General features: G+C 46.7%; 1 protein-coding gene across 5 annotated transcripts in view; it reads right to left on the minus strand.

The window, feature by feature from the left end:
• SUDS3 (SDS3 homolog, SIN3A corepressor complex component) overlaps positions 1 to 6320 on the minus strand; it is a 62140-nt gene extending 55820 nt beyond the window's left edge. Inside the window, exon 1 of one of the 5 annotated variants that reach the window (XM_040345690.1) lies at positions 6067 to 6320. In XM_040345690.1, the coding sequence (XP_040201624.1) occupies positions 6067 to 6190 (124 nt within the window). In that variant the 5' untranslated portion in view covers positions 6191 to 6320. The remainder of the gene's footprint in view (positions 1 to 6066) is intronic. The other 4 variants (XM_040345673.1, XM_040345681.1, XM_040345709.1 and 1 more) reach the window with 4 other exon arrangements.
• Positions 6321 to 18431: the final 12111 nt, after the last annotated feature.

Genomic DNA, 18431 nt, shown 5'->3' on the forward strand with positions numbered 1-18431 from the left:
GGAGGCTTTTTGCCAAGAGGAATAAGAGGAATGGGCAGCTTTACCATCTGAGAAGATAAAGAGCCTCATCCACAAATACCACAAAATACCTCAAGCTGCCAACGATGTTAAAGGGGGGGGGGGGGGGCAATACACGGTATTATCAACTGGGGTATGTAAACTTTTGATCAGGGTCATTTGGGTAGTTTCTTTTGTCATTATGATTTTAAAACCGTAAACACAGTTGATTGATAATAAATGGCTTCAGCCAAACACTAACCATGAGCGAAATAATTTTTTTTGTTTTATCATTCATATTCTCCAAACAATGGCCAAAAACTCAAATTCTGCCAGGGTATGTAAACTTATGAGCACAACTGTAGCTACATTGTCAGACATGTAATACAGTGTATCTATACTCAAAACATTTATATTTTATCTAGAGTGGGGAAGGATTAGAGCCATCAGGTTTAAAAGGTGCGAAGGTTCCTTAATTTCCTGTATGGTAAGAATGTCATCCCCAGACAGGAAGTGAGGGGAAGTCTTTCTAAGGCCCCATTCACATTTGCACCATTAACAATTACACGCGAGAGACCCAGTTATGGTTCCCAGCGATTAGCTGCAGGCAGCAGCCCTTTTGAAAGCAATGGGAGGCTAACAGCCATCACAGCAAATGGTGGCGACTCGCATATAAATCCCTCATGGAGCAATTACCTACGAATCGTTAGCCCTGGACGCAGATGGTCAGGTGTGATTAGCTGTGGGAGCGGCGATGTGCAGCATTGAATTTCTTTCAATAAGTTACTGCATATCCTTATGATCTATTTTTTGTTTACTGCCTTTTTGGCAAGACTTATGATTTCACACGTGCCCAGAGGTGGGTGGTACTTTGTTCTTGCTCAATTCCGATTAGTGTATAGCAATTGTGCAAAATATCCACCAATCACATGCCTGATGAAAGTGTCCTGTATGACTCCAAAACATTGCATTCTCTTGTTTGTGATGTGATCATACTTCAATTAAAAAATAATAATTTGGACCCAACCTGGAGATAGGTGGTGTGCTGGCAAATATCAACACTGTGTCCTGTAAGATCCAGTCTCCAGCCAGTGATTTCTGCAGTACCCAATACCTTAGAGCAGGGATATGCAATTAGCGGACCTCCAGCTGTTGCAGAACTACAATTCCCATAAGGCATAGCAAGAGTCTGACAGCCACAAGCATGACACCCAGAGGCAGAGGCATGATGGGACTTGTAGTTTTGCAAGAGCTGGAGATCCGCTAATTGCATATCCCTGTCTTAGAGCCTTTTAGAGGAACAAGTGTGATGAGAATATTGATGGTTAGCTGTGGAAGCCGTCATTGCCAGAAGCTCCCATTGCTTTCAATAGGGCTGCTGCCTGCAGCTAATCGGCAGAAGCCCCCACTGGGTCTCCTGCATGAATAGCTAAATTACCCATTCGCAAGTGTGAATGGGGCATAACAGCAACTCACAGAAAAATAAAAATGCCTTAGATCCTGTCATGTCATCAACGTTATTGGCAAAGTCCAGGCACAGGTACTGTGCTTTTATTTAAAGGAACCTGGATTTTTTTTTTCACAAGAAGAATAGGAACCTGGATCTTAGGTTAAGGCTTTGTACAGGAATTCTTATTTGATAAAAAAAAAAAAAAAGCCCTGATCACTCCTGATTCTCTATCATTTTACAATCCTAAAGAGAACCGGTCGTTGAGTCACTGACTTGGAACAAGCATAGAGCTAAGGAATTCTGACACTCATGTTGTACATCATGCTCGCTCAGGGTCCGTCACTCAGGGCATTGACAAAGCCAAGCAACATTTGTTTTAGAGGGAGGGGACAATGGCAGGGCTGTCTTAACGCGGGAGTTCACCCGAAAAACAATTTTTAACATTAGATTGAGGCTCGTTTTGTGAAGGGGAAATTGGGTGTTTTTTTTTAAATCGAAGCAGTACTTACCGTTTTAAAAAATAGATCTTCTCCGCCGCTTCCGGGTATGGTCTTCGGGACTGGGCGTTCCTATTTGATTGACAGGCTTCCGACGGTCGCATACATCGCGTCACGAGTAGCCGAAAGAAGCCGAACGTCGGTGCGGCTCTATACGGTACCTGCGTACCGACACTCGGCTTCTTTCGGAAAATCGTGACGTGATGTATGCGACCGTCGGAAGCCTGTCAATCAAATAGGAACGCCCAGTCCCGAAGACCATACCCGAAAGCGGCGGAGAAGATTTTTAAATTTTTGGGTGAACCTCCACTTTAAAGGAGTTCTCTGACCTAAAACTTTTAACCCCCGCTGTGCCCGGGCTGTAAAACTATACAAAATAAACTTTCACTTACCTGCCTACGATCCCCCGTTGTTCCGATATCGCCGTCCCGTTCTCCGGTCCCGGTCTCTCCCGCTTCCTGTGTGTCGGTGACTCATAGTGCGCTCAGCCTATCAGCGGCCGCAGCAATGTCCCATCGCGGCCGCTGATAGGCTGAGCGCACTATGAGTCACCGACACACAGGAAGCGGAAGAGACCGGGACCGGAGAACGGGACGGCGATATCGGAACAACGGGGAATCGTAGGCAGGTAAGTGAAAGTTTATTTTGTATAGTTTTACAGCCCGGGCACAGCGGGGGTTAAAAGTTTTAGGTCAGAGAACTCCTTTAATGAGAGGGCACACCTGGGCACTGCCCAGGGGCCCCAGCTGCATGGGGGGCCCCTGCACATTCCCCAAAGCAGCTGGCCCTTGAGCCCACGCTGCCCCGAAATTAGGGGCCCCATGAGTTCCCTTAGCAGAGAGCTGGTGACAGACTGTTAGTCACCTGCTCTTCCCCTCCCCCCTTTCCTGTGCTCACTGTACTGGGCTAGCTCAGGCTCTCAGCGGCTTTCTGAGAGGCTGAGCTGGGTGCCGGTTCAGGCATGTGGGCAGATCCCCACCATATGGTCATAATCTTGGCCGAGCCTGGACCGGCTCTGTGACGTCAGCTGACAGCAGGCTTCAGCCCACTGTCTGCTGAAAATGGGTCACAGGAGTGTAGAATGAACTACAATCCTGTGATCCACAGGAGAAGTACAGCCAAATGAACTTTGACTGTACTCCTCCTTTAAAATCCCATATGTTACATGATTTTGATAATAATATATATATAAAAAAAAAAAAAAACACAAGTTACTTTTAAATGGTGCCAACACAACTATATGAAATTTAAACTATCTTCACATATTATCCTATACAGCAGATATCAGGGAGAATGAATGAGAGGTTAGGCACTGGAAACCAGGCTGTTCTGTATAGGAATGGAATTCATTTTAATGGAAATTTGGATTACACCTTGCTATAACTTAATGGAAAAACAAGCGTAATGTCTATTTATAGTCAAAGATCTATCCTTCAAAACAACAATTTCCTGGACTGATTTCACTTTTCATGAAAAGTGGCAAAAACAACTTGTGACCCAGCGGAGAGCAGCTTTATTTACAAGCAAGTTACAAGACTTCCTAGTGGTGTCAGGCGCTGTCCTGCCCTCTATCATGTTTTATTGGTCCATCACTATGCAGAGAATTGAAAGAGAGTGAGATGTCAGTTATGCTATCAGAGGTGCTGAATAAAGACCAATCTGTGCAGGCAGCCATTACTATAAGCACTAAGGATCTGGAACCTGATCAGCACCATTATAGCACGGTGCAGCACACTACTGCTGGTATATTAGTTATGTAAAGCCTCGTACACACGATCGGATTTTCCGACAGGAATTGTGTGCCGACAGACGGTTGTCCTAAAATCTGACTGTACTCTCCATCAGACAATTGTTGTCGGATTTTCTGCGGACAAATGTTGGATGACAGGCTTTAAAATTTTCCGTGGACAGCGGTCTGTTGTCAGATTTTCCAATCGTGTGTACACAAGTCCATCAGTCAAAAGTACAAACATGCATGCTCAGATTAGCAGCAGGTGCCCAAAGGGTGGTACTCAAGAGCTGAAAAAGCACGTCACTTTGTTCGTGTTTGTTGGCCGACAATTGTGTGTCGTTTGTATGCAAGACAAAATCCAGGCACACGCCCTTCGGACAAAAGTCAGACGCTTTGCCCACAGAAAATCCGATTGTGTGTTCGAGGCTTTACACACATTATCATGAGAATTGAGCTCGGGGCATGAATTCATCTCATACTGAGAAAACGCACAAGTTCAACTAGAGATGAGTTTGGAAAACACCTGAGCTCACATCTAATCATTACCATGTTTCTGGGGTTCTGCTCCTCAGATCCACTAGATGGAGCTAAAGAGCATAGGAAATACACACATCTGGATAATAATGTAACAATTCTTAAGGATGCAGGCAAAAATTAAAAAGTAAACGTAACCAATTTCCTATGCTCCCCTGCTCCATTTAGTGGTCATAATGTACATTGTAACAAGATTCATTCAGAAGAGAAAATAATATTAAGAACATTTGTTTTTTGCCCATTTTGCAGAGAACAAATGTACGTGCAGAGTCACCTTATTTTATAAGGGCTTGTTCAAATGACCAGAAGCCCAAGACATCCCTCTGAAAAGCAATCTGCAGTAATGGAGTACAGGAGCACTGCCAGGCTTTAGGCCTTAATGCACACTGGACGTTATATTAACGTTATAAAAACACCAGGAGCTTTGCAGCGAGTTTTTCAACGTTTTTGCAATAGCGGTTTTTATCATTTTTTCACCTTTTTTTTTTTAATGGATCAGAAATGCAAAAAAAATGCTGGCGAGATGTGTTTTTGGAGCATTTATCAGTGTTTTTGGGTGCTTTTTTTATTTAACTTTAAGCGTTTTTACAGCTGAAAAACGCCACTCAGAAGTCACTAGTTTTTGGGGGAGGGGGGGGGGGGGGGGGGGAGTTCCAGCCAAAAAACAGTTGATAACAGCCTATGTGTACATGGACACATAGGATAACATGCTGCAGAGTTTATTGACTGTAGAAAAAAAAACTGTCTGAAGCCAAAAACAGCTGCTGTAAAAACGTCCAGTGTGCGTCCAGGCATCTCCTGCGCCTCATGCCGGCTACAGCGATTCGCTACCTTCCGCCGTATAAGGACGGCGGGTGGTCGGCAAGCAGTTTTAAAAAAAAAAAAGCCTATATCTACCTTATTTCAGAGAGTCTCCTGGCACTCACGTGACTCCTTGGCCCTCTCTCCTCTCCAGCTGACGTCAGCAGGAGTTTTTCGGTCCCTCCCACTGTATCTGTCAGACGGGGAGAGGAGAGAGCAGAGGAGTCACGTGAGTTCCAGGAGACGTTCTGAAATAAGGTAGATATAGGCTTTTTTTTTTTTTATAAAAAGGACATACAGTGGGGTGTATGTTATCATCTAACACAGTGGTCATCAACCCTGTCCTCGGGACCCACTAACAGGCCAGGTTTTATGTATTACCTTGGGGAGATGCAGACTAGAATATCACTGAGCAGAAAATGATATCACCTGTGATGTATTTCAGTTCTCATGCAAACCTGGCCTGTTAGTGGGCCCTGAGGATGAGGACCACTGCTCTAACAGATAGAGACATGACAAGTGGCTTTACAACCACTTTAAGGGAAACCAGCAGCAAAGGCTTCACAGACGGTTTCCTACAGCACGAGTCACGATGTGCTTTGTAAATGGTCCCGCCATCTTCTGGGACCTGTGCATGTCTCAGAAGGCTGAAGGGGGGTGAAGGAGGAGAGGTCAGACATGTGTAGAGATCGCTGCGGTGATCTTCCCAGGGAGTGGGTACCTGACAAAACCACATACCCCCCAAAAAAAATGTGGCACTCAGGCTGGACTGTTCAGGAGCCCATGGATCTCTACAGGGGGGTGCAGGAGGAACACTGGGGTGCAACTTTCAGACCAGCACAAGACACAGACCCCCCCCCCCCCCCCCCAATAGAGAATGAGCCTGGCAGGCACCCCTTCCCCCCCATCAGATAAAGTTGGGGAGGAGAACACAGCTGCCTGGTCACTGGGGGATCCAACACATGACAGCAGGGAGTCCGTCCATGACGTCACTTCCCCGCACCTCTGACATGTTGTCGGAGCAGAGTGTAAACAAAGCCTGCAGCATCCCTCACCCTCATCAGACTCTCGGCCCCGGAAACTCCGGTCATCCTCCTCCTCGGCGCTCTCCAGATCTTCCTCTTCATAGTAATCAGTGGCTGGCGCAGCAGCCGGAGACATCACACCGACCGAGCTCATGGTGCGGAATGTACAACCGGACACCAGCGATCCCGGATCGGCCACACAGGGCACTCCCGGTGTTCTAGCAGCACTCAGATACAACAGCCGCCGCACAGCAACGGGGTCCTCGGGCAACCTGGTTTCCTGACTCCTCTTTCCGGCTGTCCTTAGCATTGCCTGCAACGTGAGCCTAGACATGGCAAGGAAAATGACCTGAAAAGATACGGACAAAACTGAAATAAAAATCTATGTGCATCCCGAGCACCTCAAAAAGGCATGTCGTTGAATAAACTTGGTGCGAAAAACAAACCGAATATGCAGGCATCTGATAGACAGCCCTTCCCAACAACAGCCCTTGTGTGTCTCTGGCTGGTTGTGCAGCGCTTGGCATTCTGGGAAGTGTAGTTCAGGACACTTTGCAATAGTTGGAACAGAATTTCCAGAGAACGCTTACTGCTAGAGTCACCATAACGTGCAATGCTGTGAGAGCACGATCCACCAATTGCCTTGTGTATTATTGAGTGTCAATGCCAATACTTTTTCATTTACAATATTGTAAAAACACATCCACAAAGAATACAACTTTTTGGTGCTATTTATTCACCACTGGGGTTTTTATTTTTTGCTAAATAGACAAAAAAACAACATTTTATTTGGAAAAAAATTTTTCTTAGTTTCTCTTATAACATTTGCAAATAAATAATTTTTCTTCTTTACTGGTGTGCGCTTATGAGGCTGCACTGATGGGCACTGATAAGCTACACTGATTGGCATGGATGAGGCCACACTGGTGGTAATTCTGCACTGATGGGCACAAATAAACTGCATTGATGAGCACAAATAAACTGCATTGATAGGCACTGATAAGCTGCACTGATGAGGCCGCAATGATGTGGCTCCACTGATGGGCACTGATTGGGCTACACTGATAATCAGGACATTGATGACCAGTGTCCTGATTATCAGTGTAAACAGTGGGCCGGATTCAGAAAGAAGATACGACGGCGTATCTCCTGATACGCCGTCGTATCCCTGAGTCTGGCCGTCGTATCTATGCGCCTGATTCATAGAATCAGGTTTCGCATAGATATGCCTAAGATCCGACAGGTGTAAGTGACTTACACCGTCGTATCTTAGGCTGCAATTCCAGACCGGCCGCTAGGTGGCACTTCCGTATCTTTTACGCGTCGGATATGCAAATGAGCATTTTACTCCGATTCAGAAACGAACGACCACCTGGCGCTTTTTTTTTACGTCGTTTGCGTTCGGCTTTTTCCAGCGGAAAGTTACCCCTGCTATAGGAGGGGTAAGTGCGGCGTATCCTATGTTAAGTATGGGCGTCGTTCCCGCGCCGAGTTTTGAATTTTTTACGTCGTTTGCGTAAGTCGTTCGCGAATACGGCTGGACGTAATTTACGTTAACGTCGAAACCAATGACGTCCTAGCGACGTCATTTGGAGCAATGCACGCTGGGAAAATTTGCGGACGGCGCATGCGCTGTTCGATCGGCGCGGGGACGCGCCTGATTTAAATTGTACACGCCCCCCTAGCCGCGGAAGTGGAATTCCGCCGGGGGATTTACGATACGCCGCCGCTAGTTTTGAGGTAAGTGCTTTCTGAATTAAGCACTCGCCTCAAAAACTTGCGGCGGCGGATCGTAAATCAGATAGGTTACGTGGATCTAAAGATCCGCTAACCTATCTGAATCCGGCCCAATGTGCCCTGTCAGCTTTGCTGGTTATCAGCATTCCTTTCCTCACACAGAGACAGCGTGTGAGGAAAGGAATGCTGATAACCGGCAAGTCTGTTTACAGGAGACCAAATGCAATTGGACACAGCTGATCACATGGTATAGGGCCACTGTGATTGGCCCTTTACTGCGATCTGTGATCAGCTGTGTGCAAAAGACACAGCGGTAACAGAGAACATCTTATGCACACCCCATGGGGCATGCGTCCATGGATGCCCTCCTAGAACTGGAGAGGTGCACTGTAGCTGTCTTTCAGCTATGGCACAGATGAGAAGAGGTTAAAACCAATGATAGGGCACTTATGCAGGGGCATTTTCTAGGGCTGTTACTGCTGGTGGGTACTGTTGGTGGTAGGGTTACCACCTGTCCAGGATTCACCCGAACAGTTCGGGTTTTAGACTGCCTGACACCTGGACACATTATTCAGAATGGACTATGACTTCCCAGCAGGGTTGCTGGCTGCAGTTGTCTAAGCTGAGAGTGTCTGCTACACTCCTTCACACGGCCCAAAGCCGACACTAACAATCCCCCCACCCCACACACACAGAGGGGAGAGGAGAGAGGGCTCGGTCTGCACCTCTTCCCTCCACCCCCACCCCTCTGTCTGCCCACACTCCAATCCCCAGCGCTGTGCCTCAGAAAAGGAAAGTTGGGGGCGGAAATTTGAAGTCCAGCAGCCTCAGATACATTTGTGCTGACTGCCAAGGGGTGAGTGAGCTCACCATCCATCCCTGTCCTGTGACTGAAATCTCCCCCCTTCTCTCTCCTGCTTCTGAGTGAGTACAGTAAGGTAAATCTGGGTTCTCAGAGCCCCCCTTACATCAGAGTCTGCAGAGTCCCCCCTTACAGTGAAAGGGAACTCTGAGTTCAGATGTAAAAGGGGAACTTTGTGGACTCTGATGTAAAGGGGGAACTCTTATTATTAACGTCATATGATTAGTTATTTAATAGCCAAATATATGTATAGTTTATACTATAAAAAAAATTACGCTGTTAAAGTGTTCGGGTTTGACTTGAAGAAAAGGTGGCGACCCTAGTTGGTGGGTCCTGCTGGCTGGTTTTGCTGGCTGGTACTGCTGGGTCCTGCTGCCTGGTACTGATGGCGGGTACTGCTGGCATGGTACTGTTGGTGGGTACTGTTGGTGGGTGTTGCTTGCTGGTTCCTGACCCACCATCCCCGAGCACCAGTGTGACAGGATCCGGTGCTAGAGGAAGCATGCGGCTGCAGTAGAGAGCAGAGCCAATTCTTCCGGTGTCGCTCCTGTCACAGGCGGAGTACATTTGGTATCACTCCACCTGTGACAGTAGCCGGCACTATACAGGAAGCATCAGCTCTGCTTCATCCACGGGCCAGTGGTTGGGCACCCCTGATATATATATAAACTGTATGTATACATTTTTTAGTGGACCCTCACACAATGGAGATTGATAAGAAAATGATAAAATCCATACCCGGTTTAATACCACAAAATTAAAAATACTGTGACTAATTTAAAATGTGTTATAAAAAAGGTTTTGTGCAAAGAAGAGAGTGTAACTAAAGGCAAAACTTGTTTTAATTTATTTTGCATAATGTAAGGGAGGGTTATAATCCCTGTCAGTTTTTATTTTTCTGTCATTTGTGTCTAATTGGGAAGTTGTCCCTTCACTTCCTGTCCCACAGCCATAAAAGGAAGTGAGAAGAACTAGTGACTCCATTTGGAAGATTTTCCCCTTAACTGTTCTGGGGACAACCCAAAATTTGAGCATTCAGCTGCTCCTTTTTTTTTATCTGCGTGTTTTTCCACATTTGCCACATGACTAACGTATAGTTCATTTGCCACATTTAGGGTGCCATTAACAATGAATGGCAACACAAGTTTGACATGCATTTTCCGCACATTTCATGCAGATAGCTGTGGCCGTGTAGCTCATACGCTGCAATGACAGGCTGTCGGCAGCTGCATCCTGCAGGTGTACAAAACTGTTTGCACAGCCAGCGATTACCTGCAATGATTGTGGCTGGAGGTAGTTTCTTGGTACTAGGATTCGCAGCCTGGCTACACACCAGTGTGAATGGTGCCTAATGCCCCGTACACACCATCACTTTATGTGATGAAAAAAAACGACATTTTCTGTGAAGTAAAAAATGACGTTTTTGAAACTTCAATTTTCAAAGACGAAGTTGCCTACACACCATCGTTTTTCTCACAATGTTCTAGCAAAGCGAGGTTACGTTCTCACCACTTTTTCCATTGAAGCTTGCTTCATAAGTAGCTTCTGGGCATGCGCGGGTGAAAAAACGTAGTTTTAAACAACGTTTTTTACTACACACGGTCAATTTCTGTGAAGTAAAAGTTGACGTTTTGAAAAACGACACATAAAATTGAAGCATGCTTCAATTTTTTTTGGTCGTTTTTTAGAAGACATAAAACAACGTTTTCCCCCACACACGGTCAATTAAAGTGACGTTTTTAAAAACGTCATTTTTTTTCATCACATAAAGTGATGGTGTGTACGCGGCATAAGACTTGGGCATTCAGAATCTGGAGCAGCTGTGCATGGCAGACCAAATTTTACATTGTCCTTTCTATTTCTGTATGTGGATAACGGCACTGTAATTATAAAAAAATAAAAAAACATTGATATACAGCTCTCACATGACCCAGCTCTCTCCCAGCCTGTCTGCAGGGAAACATAAGCAAGCAGGAGGAGCGTCTAGTCCTCTGCTGTTGGTAACATGTTCAAAACAAAACAAAAAAAAAACATATAAAATAATTAATATCAATAAACAGTTTTAAATGATTATACAAATATGTTTTTGAAATCAAATCTTTATTATTTTTTTGTCAATGACATGGTGTGGGTGGATTTCTTCCAGTCACAGGCTGTGTTATGCTCCTCCAGCCTCATAGCTCCCAACTGTCCCTGATTTCAAAAGACTGTCCCTGATTTCAAAAGACTGTCCCTGATTTCAAAAGACTGTCCCTGATTTGGAACAAAGTCCCTCTGTCCCTCTTTCCTCCTCATCTGTCCCTCATTTTGGCCTGATATAATATATATATATATATATATATATATAGTTTTATATAAAAAGCACTTTTTATATATTAAAGGTGTTTTCCAGTGCTAAACCTTTCATCAAATTTCTAAATTGCTGCATTTGTAAATTTCAAAAGCCAATATAAAGGAACAGTAGTGGTTAAAAAAAAGTACTTGTGGGTTTAACTAATCTTTTTTTGTATACTTTTCCTTTAAGGGGGTGTGGCAAGGTGTGTGTCCTATGCCTACATACTTTTGGTAATAGGTGTCCCTCGTTCCCCTCTCAAAAAGTTGGGAGGTATACAGCCTGTGCCTCAAAAAAACAGGGAGGCAAAGCCTCCATCAATTTAAATGTAATATCCCACCCACATTGGCCCAGATTCACAAAGAGTTACACCGATGTAACTCCGAATCTAAGCCCGTCGTATGTTTAAGTGTATGCTCAAACGGAGATACACTTAAACATGCCTAAGATACGACAGCCTGCGCCGTCGTATCATAGGGTGCAATATTTACGCTGGCCGCTAGGTGGCGCTTCCATTGAGGTCAGCGTAGAATATGCAAATGAGTCGTATCATAGTTACACCCACTCAGAATCCCAGTGAAAGTGTGAGGACTGTTCTTCCTCCAAAACCTCCTAGAAACCAGTCTACCTCTATCCGGCCCAATGGGAATCAGGTAAAAGGTAATATAGTAAGGGATCCTCCGAACCCTGACCATCCAAGTACATCAAGCGATAGACCATATGGCGTCCCAGTTCAAAATCGTTTTGAACCGTTATGGGATGATTACAATAGAAGCCGTCCCCAATCTCCTAAGCCTTTTTTAGGGAGAGGGAGGGGGGGTCAGAGACGAGGACGGGGTGCGTCACATTGGAGGGGCAGACCACCCCCCTATCACCAACAGACAACAGGCTATGTAGAACAACAATGGAGGGAACAGCCCCCCCCTTGGGAACGGGATTATGTGTACTACCCCAATACAAGGATAGAAGATCGAGAGGATGTAGATCGGGACGAAGGTCCAGAAAAAAAAGAAGAGTGTAAACAAAGGTGGCATCTTTAATTTAAGCAACACTGTGCTATCCCCTAAGGAGACAAATATTTTGCATCTAGGTCTTAAATGTGGTCTTAAAAGACCCATCAATAAATTTGACGTATTTATTGATATTCACAAATACGTGCGCAAAATAAATATGAAAAAAAAATTTCTTAACAAAAATTCTGAATCTTCGTTTGGTTCATCTTCAGTAGCGTTGGATAGTGGCTTACGCAATAAGTCTCTTTTCAACCCCCTGAATAAAGGTAAACCACCAGATAGAGGTCTTTAAAGGACTAGTATTGAGGGACTTACAACACATAGTCCCCAAGAAAAATGTTAACCCTCAATATATTTTGGACGGTATCAAAATGTTAGAAGAAAAAAAGAATCTAATAATACGTCCTGCAGACAAAGGAGGGGGAGTGGTTATTTTGGACAAAGTATTTTATGACAACCAGTTGACTGAAATGTTGAGTGACACCAGCACTTATGTTAAATTGGATAAAGATCCATCACCCCAATATGAGATCGATTTGGAACACCTGATTAATATGGGTTTTAAGTCAAGAGTACTGAATAATCGCGAGAAAAAATACTTGGTACCGAGTTCAAATAGAATTCCTACGATTTATACGCTCCCGAAGATACATAAGAGCACTCAATGCCCTCCAGGTAGACCCATTGTTAATGGGATAGGGTCTTTGACATCACGATTGGGTCAATACTTGGACCTGTATCTACAAGAAAGCGTTATACATACTTGCGCGTATCTGAAAGATACTAAAAGTCTCTTACAATTGTTACAAAATATTGACCATACTAACAAAGAGGAGGTATATCTTGTAACAGCAGATGTTACATCTCTCTACACGGTGATCCAGCGTGATGATGCTCTTTTAGCACTCAACTGGAGCCTCAGTCAACGTGATGACATCTACCCAGAAATTGACTGGATTAATGGCACTTCTGGGACAGTTAAAGGACAAACATTTAAAAACCTATTGCAGGACAATTTTATGGTGCAGTTTATTGAGGCCCCAACTAGGAATGATGCCCTGTTGGACCTGATAATCTCAAACCATGCAGAGCTTATTACTAATGTTCAGATAAAGGAACACCTGGGTAGCAGTGATCATAACATGATTTCATTTAATGTTAACTATAAGCAAGAAATACATACAGGAAATATTAAAACACTAAATTTTAAGAGAGCAAATTTTCCAAGGATGAGGGCTGCTCTCCAGGACTTGGACTGGGAGGGACTATTGGCACAGATGAACACAGAACAGAAATGGGAATTCTTCAAAAAGACTGTGTGGAACCTCACTGCAAAGTATGTTCCCATGGGCAATAAGTTTAAAAGGCTAAAAATAAAACCTATGTGGCTCACGGTCAAAGTTAAAAAAGCTATAAACAATAAGAAAGTAGCTTTTAAAAAATATAAAAATGAAGGAACACTAGTGTTGTTTAAATGTTACAAAGAATATAACAGGATATGCAAAAAGGAAATCAAGGATGCAAAAATTCAAAACGAACGACAGATTGCAAAAGATAGTAGGACAAACCCCAAAAAATTCTTTAAATATATTAATAGTAAAAAGGTGAAGTCTGAGCATGTAGGCCCCTTACAAAATAACCTAGAGTGGGTGACTGGGGACAAAGAGAAGGCAAATTTATTAAATGTTTTCTTCAGCTCTGTGTATACAATGGAGCATGGGGGGGGGGGAGCTCATGTCCAAAATGGGGGTGGGAGTGACACAGCCTCAAATCCACAATGGCTCAAAAGTGATATGGTCCAGAAATATTTAGACAGAATAAAGGTGGATAAAGCACCTGGACCTGATGGCATCCATCCACGGATCCTAGGTGAGTTGAGCTCTGTCATTTCAAAGCCACTGTATCTAATATTTAGGGACTCATTAAAGACAGGAATAGTACCACTGGATTGGCGCAGGGCCAATGTGGTGCCCATATTTAAAAAGGGAACAAAGTCTTTACCAAGTAACTATAGACCTGTTAGTTTAACTTCTATAGTTGGGAAGATACTGGAACGTTTAATAAAAGACCACATGGATGAGTTCTTGCTGGAAAAAAACTATTTAAGCAGCAGACAACATGGATTCATGAAAGACAGAAGTTGTCAGACAAACCTGATTTCCTTTTATGAAGAGGTAAGTAAAACCCTGGACAGAGGCATGGCTGTGGACGTGATATATTTGCATTTTGCAAAAGCGTTCGATACAGTTCCGCACACACGGCTCATGTGTAAGGTAAGGTCTACAGGATTGGATATATAAGTTTGTAAATGGATAGAAAACTGGCTGAAAGACATAATTCAGAGAGTCGTGGTTAATGATTCTGTTACGGAACCATGAACCAGACGTACAACAAGAGATAAGTGAAAATAAGAAGGCTTTATTGAAAATCAAGCTGTAAAGCAAAAGTCCAAACGGATGGTGAAACCAGAGGTCAGGAACCAGAAGGGTAGTCAGACGAAGCCAGGATCAGGAACCAGCAGGGAAGTCAGACGAAGCCAGGATCAGGAACCAGCAGGGAAGTCAGACGAAGCCAGGATCAGGAACCAGCAGGGAAGTCAGACGAAGCCAGGATCAGAACCAGAAGCAGCAGCAGTCTTAGAAGCATGTGAACACAGGAGGACCAAGCAAGGAACTGAAGCCACAGACCTCCTATATATGTGAGCCAGGCATCCAGCTCCTCCCAGTGGGAAGGAGGAGCCGCAGGGTGGGAGGCTACAAGAGACCTAGAAACCAAGATGGCCGCCAGCACATGTCAAACGAAGGAGACAGGAGAGAGGTAAGACCATGACAGTACCTCCCCCTCAAGGGCCCCTCCTCCGCGGTGCAAAAAACGGTTTCTGAGGGAAGCGTGCGTGGAAGGCTCGGAGCAAGGCAGGAGCATGGACATCTGCGGAGGGAACCCAGGAACGCTCCTCTGGACCATAACCACGCCAGTGGACCAAAAACTGCACCCGACCGCGGACCAGGCGTGAGTCCAGGATATTGCTCACCTCATACTCCTCATGATTGCCCACTTGGACCGGACGAGGCCGAGGAACCGAGGAAGTGAAGCGATTGCACACCAGTGACTTCAACAGGGAGACATGAAACACGTTGGAGATCCGCATGCCAGGTGGAAGCGCAAGGGCATAGGCTACCGGGTTTACCCTGCGAAGCACTCGGAAGGGACCAACAAAGCGAGGAGCCAGCTTGGGAGTGGGCACTCGAAGGTTGAGGTTGCGGGTGGACAACCATACACGGTCTCCGACCTGGTAGGAAGGAGCAGGCGCTCGTCTGCGATCAGCCTGGAGTTTCTGGCGTTGCGCAGAGACCTCAAGGGACTTCTGGATCTGTACCCAAGAAGCACGTAGGACGGAAAGGTGATCCTCCACAGCCGGAATATCCTGGGGAGAGAATGCCTCCGGTAACACGGCAGGTTGGAACCCATAATTGGCCATGAAGGGAGACGTCCCAGAGGAAGAGTTCACCGCCGTGTTCCTGGCAAACTCAGCCCAAGGCAGGAGGTCAACCCAATTGTCTTGGTGATCGGAGACATAGCAACGAAGGAATTGCTCCAAGGCCTGATTGGACTGAGGGTGGTAGGCCGAGGAGAAGGAGAGATGAATCCCCAACTGGGAGCAAAAGGCGCGCCAGAACCTGGACACAAACTGACTCCCCCGATCCGACACAATCTCCTTGGGCAAACCGTGCAACCGGAAGACCTCCCTGGCAAAAATTGTGGCCAACTCTTGTGCAGAGGGTAACTTCTTGAGAGGAACACAGTGGCACATTTTGGAAAACCGATCCACAATCATGAGAATGACCGTATGGCCTCGGGATGCAGGGAGGTCCACGATGAAATCCATCCCCAGGTGTGACCATGGGCGCTCCCCGGTGGCTATGGGTTGCAGAAGGCCCAACGGAAGGTGCCGAGGGGACTTACTCTGGGCACAAACGGAGCATGCCGCTACATATGCGGCGATGTCGGAACGTAGGGAAGGCCACCAGAACAGACGTGAAACAGCCCAGGACAGCTGATTCTTTCCAGGATGCCCCGCGGTCTTGGAGTTATGGTAGGTTCGCAACAACCGAGTGCGCAACTCCTCAGGCACAAAACATCTGCCGTTGGGTCTCCCAGAGGGAGCACCAGATTGAGCCGCCAAAATCTGCTCACCCAGGGGAGAGGTCAGGCTGGTGCGAATGGCGGCCAGGATCTGATTCGGAGGTATGACCGAAGTCGGAATCGATTCCTCCCTGGACAGCTCGGAGTACTGCCGTGATAAGGCATCCGCCCTGATGTTCTTGGAACCGGGTAGGTAGGAGACCACATAATTAAAACGTGACAAGAACAGAGCCCATCTGGCCTGACGTGGTGTCAATCTCTTGGCCTCAGAAAGGTAGGTCAGATTCTTGTGGTCCGTCAGGATGAGAACCGGAACCACCGAGCCCTCGAGCAAGTGCCTCCATTCTTTAAGGGCCTGCACGATGGCCAATAACTCCCTGTCACCAATCTGATAGTTGCATTCCGCGGGAGACAGTTTCCGGGAGTAAAACCCACAAGGAAGCAGAGGACCCTCTGGTGTTCTACGCTGAGACAGAAGAGCGCCTACTCCCGTCTCAGACGCGTCCACCTCGAGGACAAAGGGCAACCCAGGGTTGGGATGCGACAGAATCGGAGCCGACACAAAGGCGGACTTTAGGGCCTCAAAAGCTCGGATGGCCTCGAGCGGCCAGACCTGGGAATTACTGCCCTTCCTGGTCAGATCCGTGAGAGGCTTGGCCAGCATGGAAAAGTCCCTGATGAACTTCCGATAATAATTGGCGAAGCCCAAAAAGCGCTGCAGGGAACGAAGACCACTGGGCTGGGGCCACTGTAAGACAGCCGAAACCTTCTCAGGATCCATGGAGAACCCCTCAGCGGAAATGATGTAACCTAGGAAGGTTACCTGGGATCGGTGAAATTCGCATTTCTCAAGCTTACCGAACAGCTTGTTCTCTCGTAACCGTTGCAACACTCGTTTGACATCCAGAATGTGGGCCTCCATGGATTCAGAATATACCAAGATGTCATCCAAATAGACCACCACACACTGCTGCAACAGGTCACGGAAAACATCGTTGATGAATTCCTGAAAGACTGCGGGCGCATTGCACAACCCAAAGGGCATAACCAAGGATTCATAATGACCGGTCCTGGTGTTAAACGCGGTCTTCCACTCATCGCCCGCCTTGATCCTTACCAGGTTATATGCCGCCCTCAGGTCGAGTTTGGTAAAGACCGTGGCCCCTTTCAGGCGATCGAACAGCTCGGAAATCAAGGGTATCGGGTAAGCGTTCTTGATCGTGATGCGATTGAGACCCCTGTAATCGATGCAAGGCCTCAACTCACCGCCCTTCTTTTTCACAAAGAAAAATCCAGCCCCTGCCGGGGACGAGGATTTGCGAATGTGACCACGGGACAGCGCCTCCATCACGTACTCCTCCATGGCCTCATTCTCCGCAACCGACAGTGGATAGACCCTGCCGCGAGGAGGAACGGCACCAGGTTGTAACTCTATGGCACAATCATATGGGCGGTGCGGAGGTAGGGCAACTGCGCGTACCTTATCGAATACATCCCGGTACTCCTCGTATTCAGGAGGCAACAGAGAGTCCGAGGAAGTACACAGCAACTTGACAGGCCCATGGATGCACTTAGCCCCACACTGTGGTGACCATGAGAGGATCTCAGCCGATCTCCAGTCGAAAGTCGGATTATGCTTCTGGAGCCAGGGGTACCCCAAGACCACCGAGTAGTGTGGAGACGAAATAACTTGGAAGCAGACCGACTCTCTGTGAGCGACACCAATGGCTATCCCCACTGGAAGGGTCTCATGAGTCATGTGTGACGGCTGGAGGGGTCTGCCGTCTATCGCCTCTAGAGCCAGCGGGGAACCTCGAGCCTGTAGAGGAATGGAATTGGCGGCAGCGAACTCACTATCAATGAAAAAACCACCAGCACCAGAGTCCACCAACGCCTGGGTCGTCACCGAGCCCCCGACCCAAGAGAGGACAACAGTGATCAGTGGTTTATCAACACGGGAAACCGGGGACGAGGAGACTCCACCCAAGATCTGCCCCCGACAGGATCTCGGGTGCGAGCGTTTCCCGGACGGTTCGGACATGCCAACCGAAAATGCCCACCGAGACCACAGTACATGCATCGGCCCTCGCGTCTCCGGAGTACCCTCTCCCCCTCGGACAGGCGAGCAAACCCCAGCTGCATGGGTTCACCCCCAGACAAGTCAACACCAGGAGGCGTGGGAGGAGAGGGAGGCACGGGTGGGACAGCAAACGTAGGCGCCAAACTGTTAGGAGACCTCCGCAGGCGCTCCTTAAAGGAAGGTCTCTCCCTGAGTCTGGTGTCAATCAAAATCAGGAAAGAAATAAGA

Source organism: Rana temporaria, chromosome 1, assembly GCF_905171775.1.
Source record: "Rana temporaria chromosome 1, aRanTem1.1, whole genome shotgun sequence".
Taxonomy (NCBI): Eukaryota; Metazoa; Chordata; class Amphibia; order Anura; family Ranidae; genus Rana; species Rana temporaria.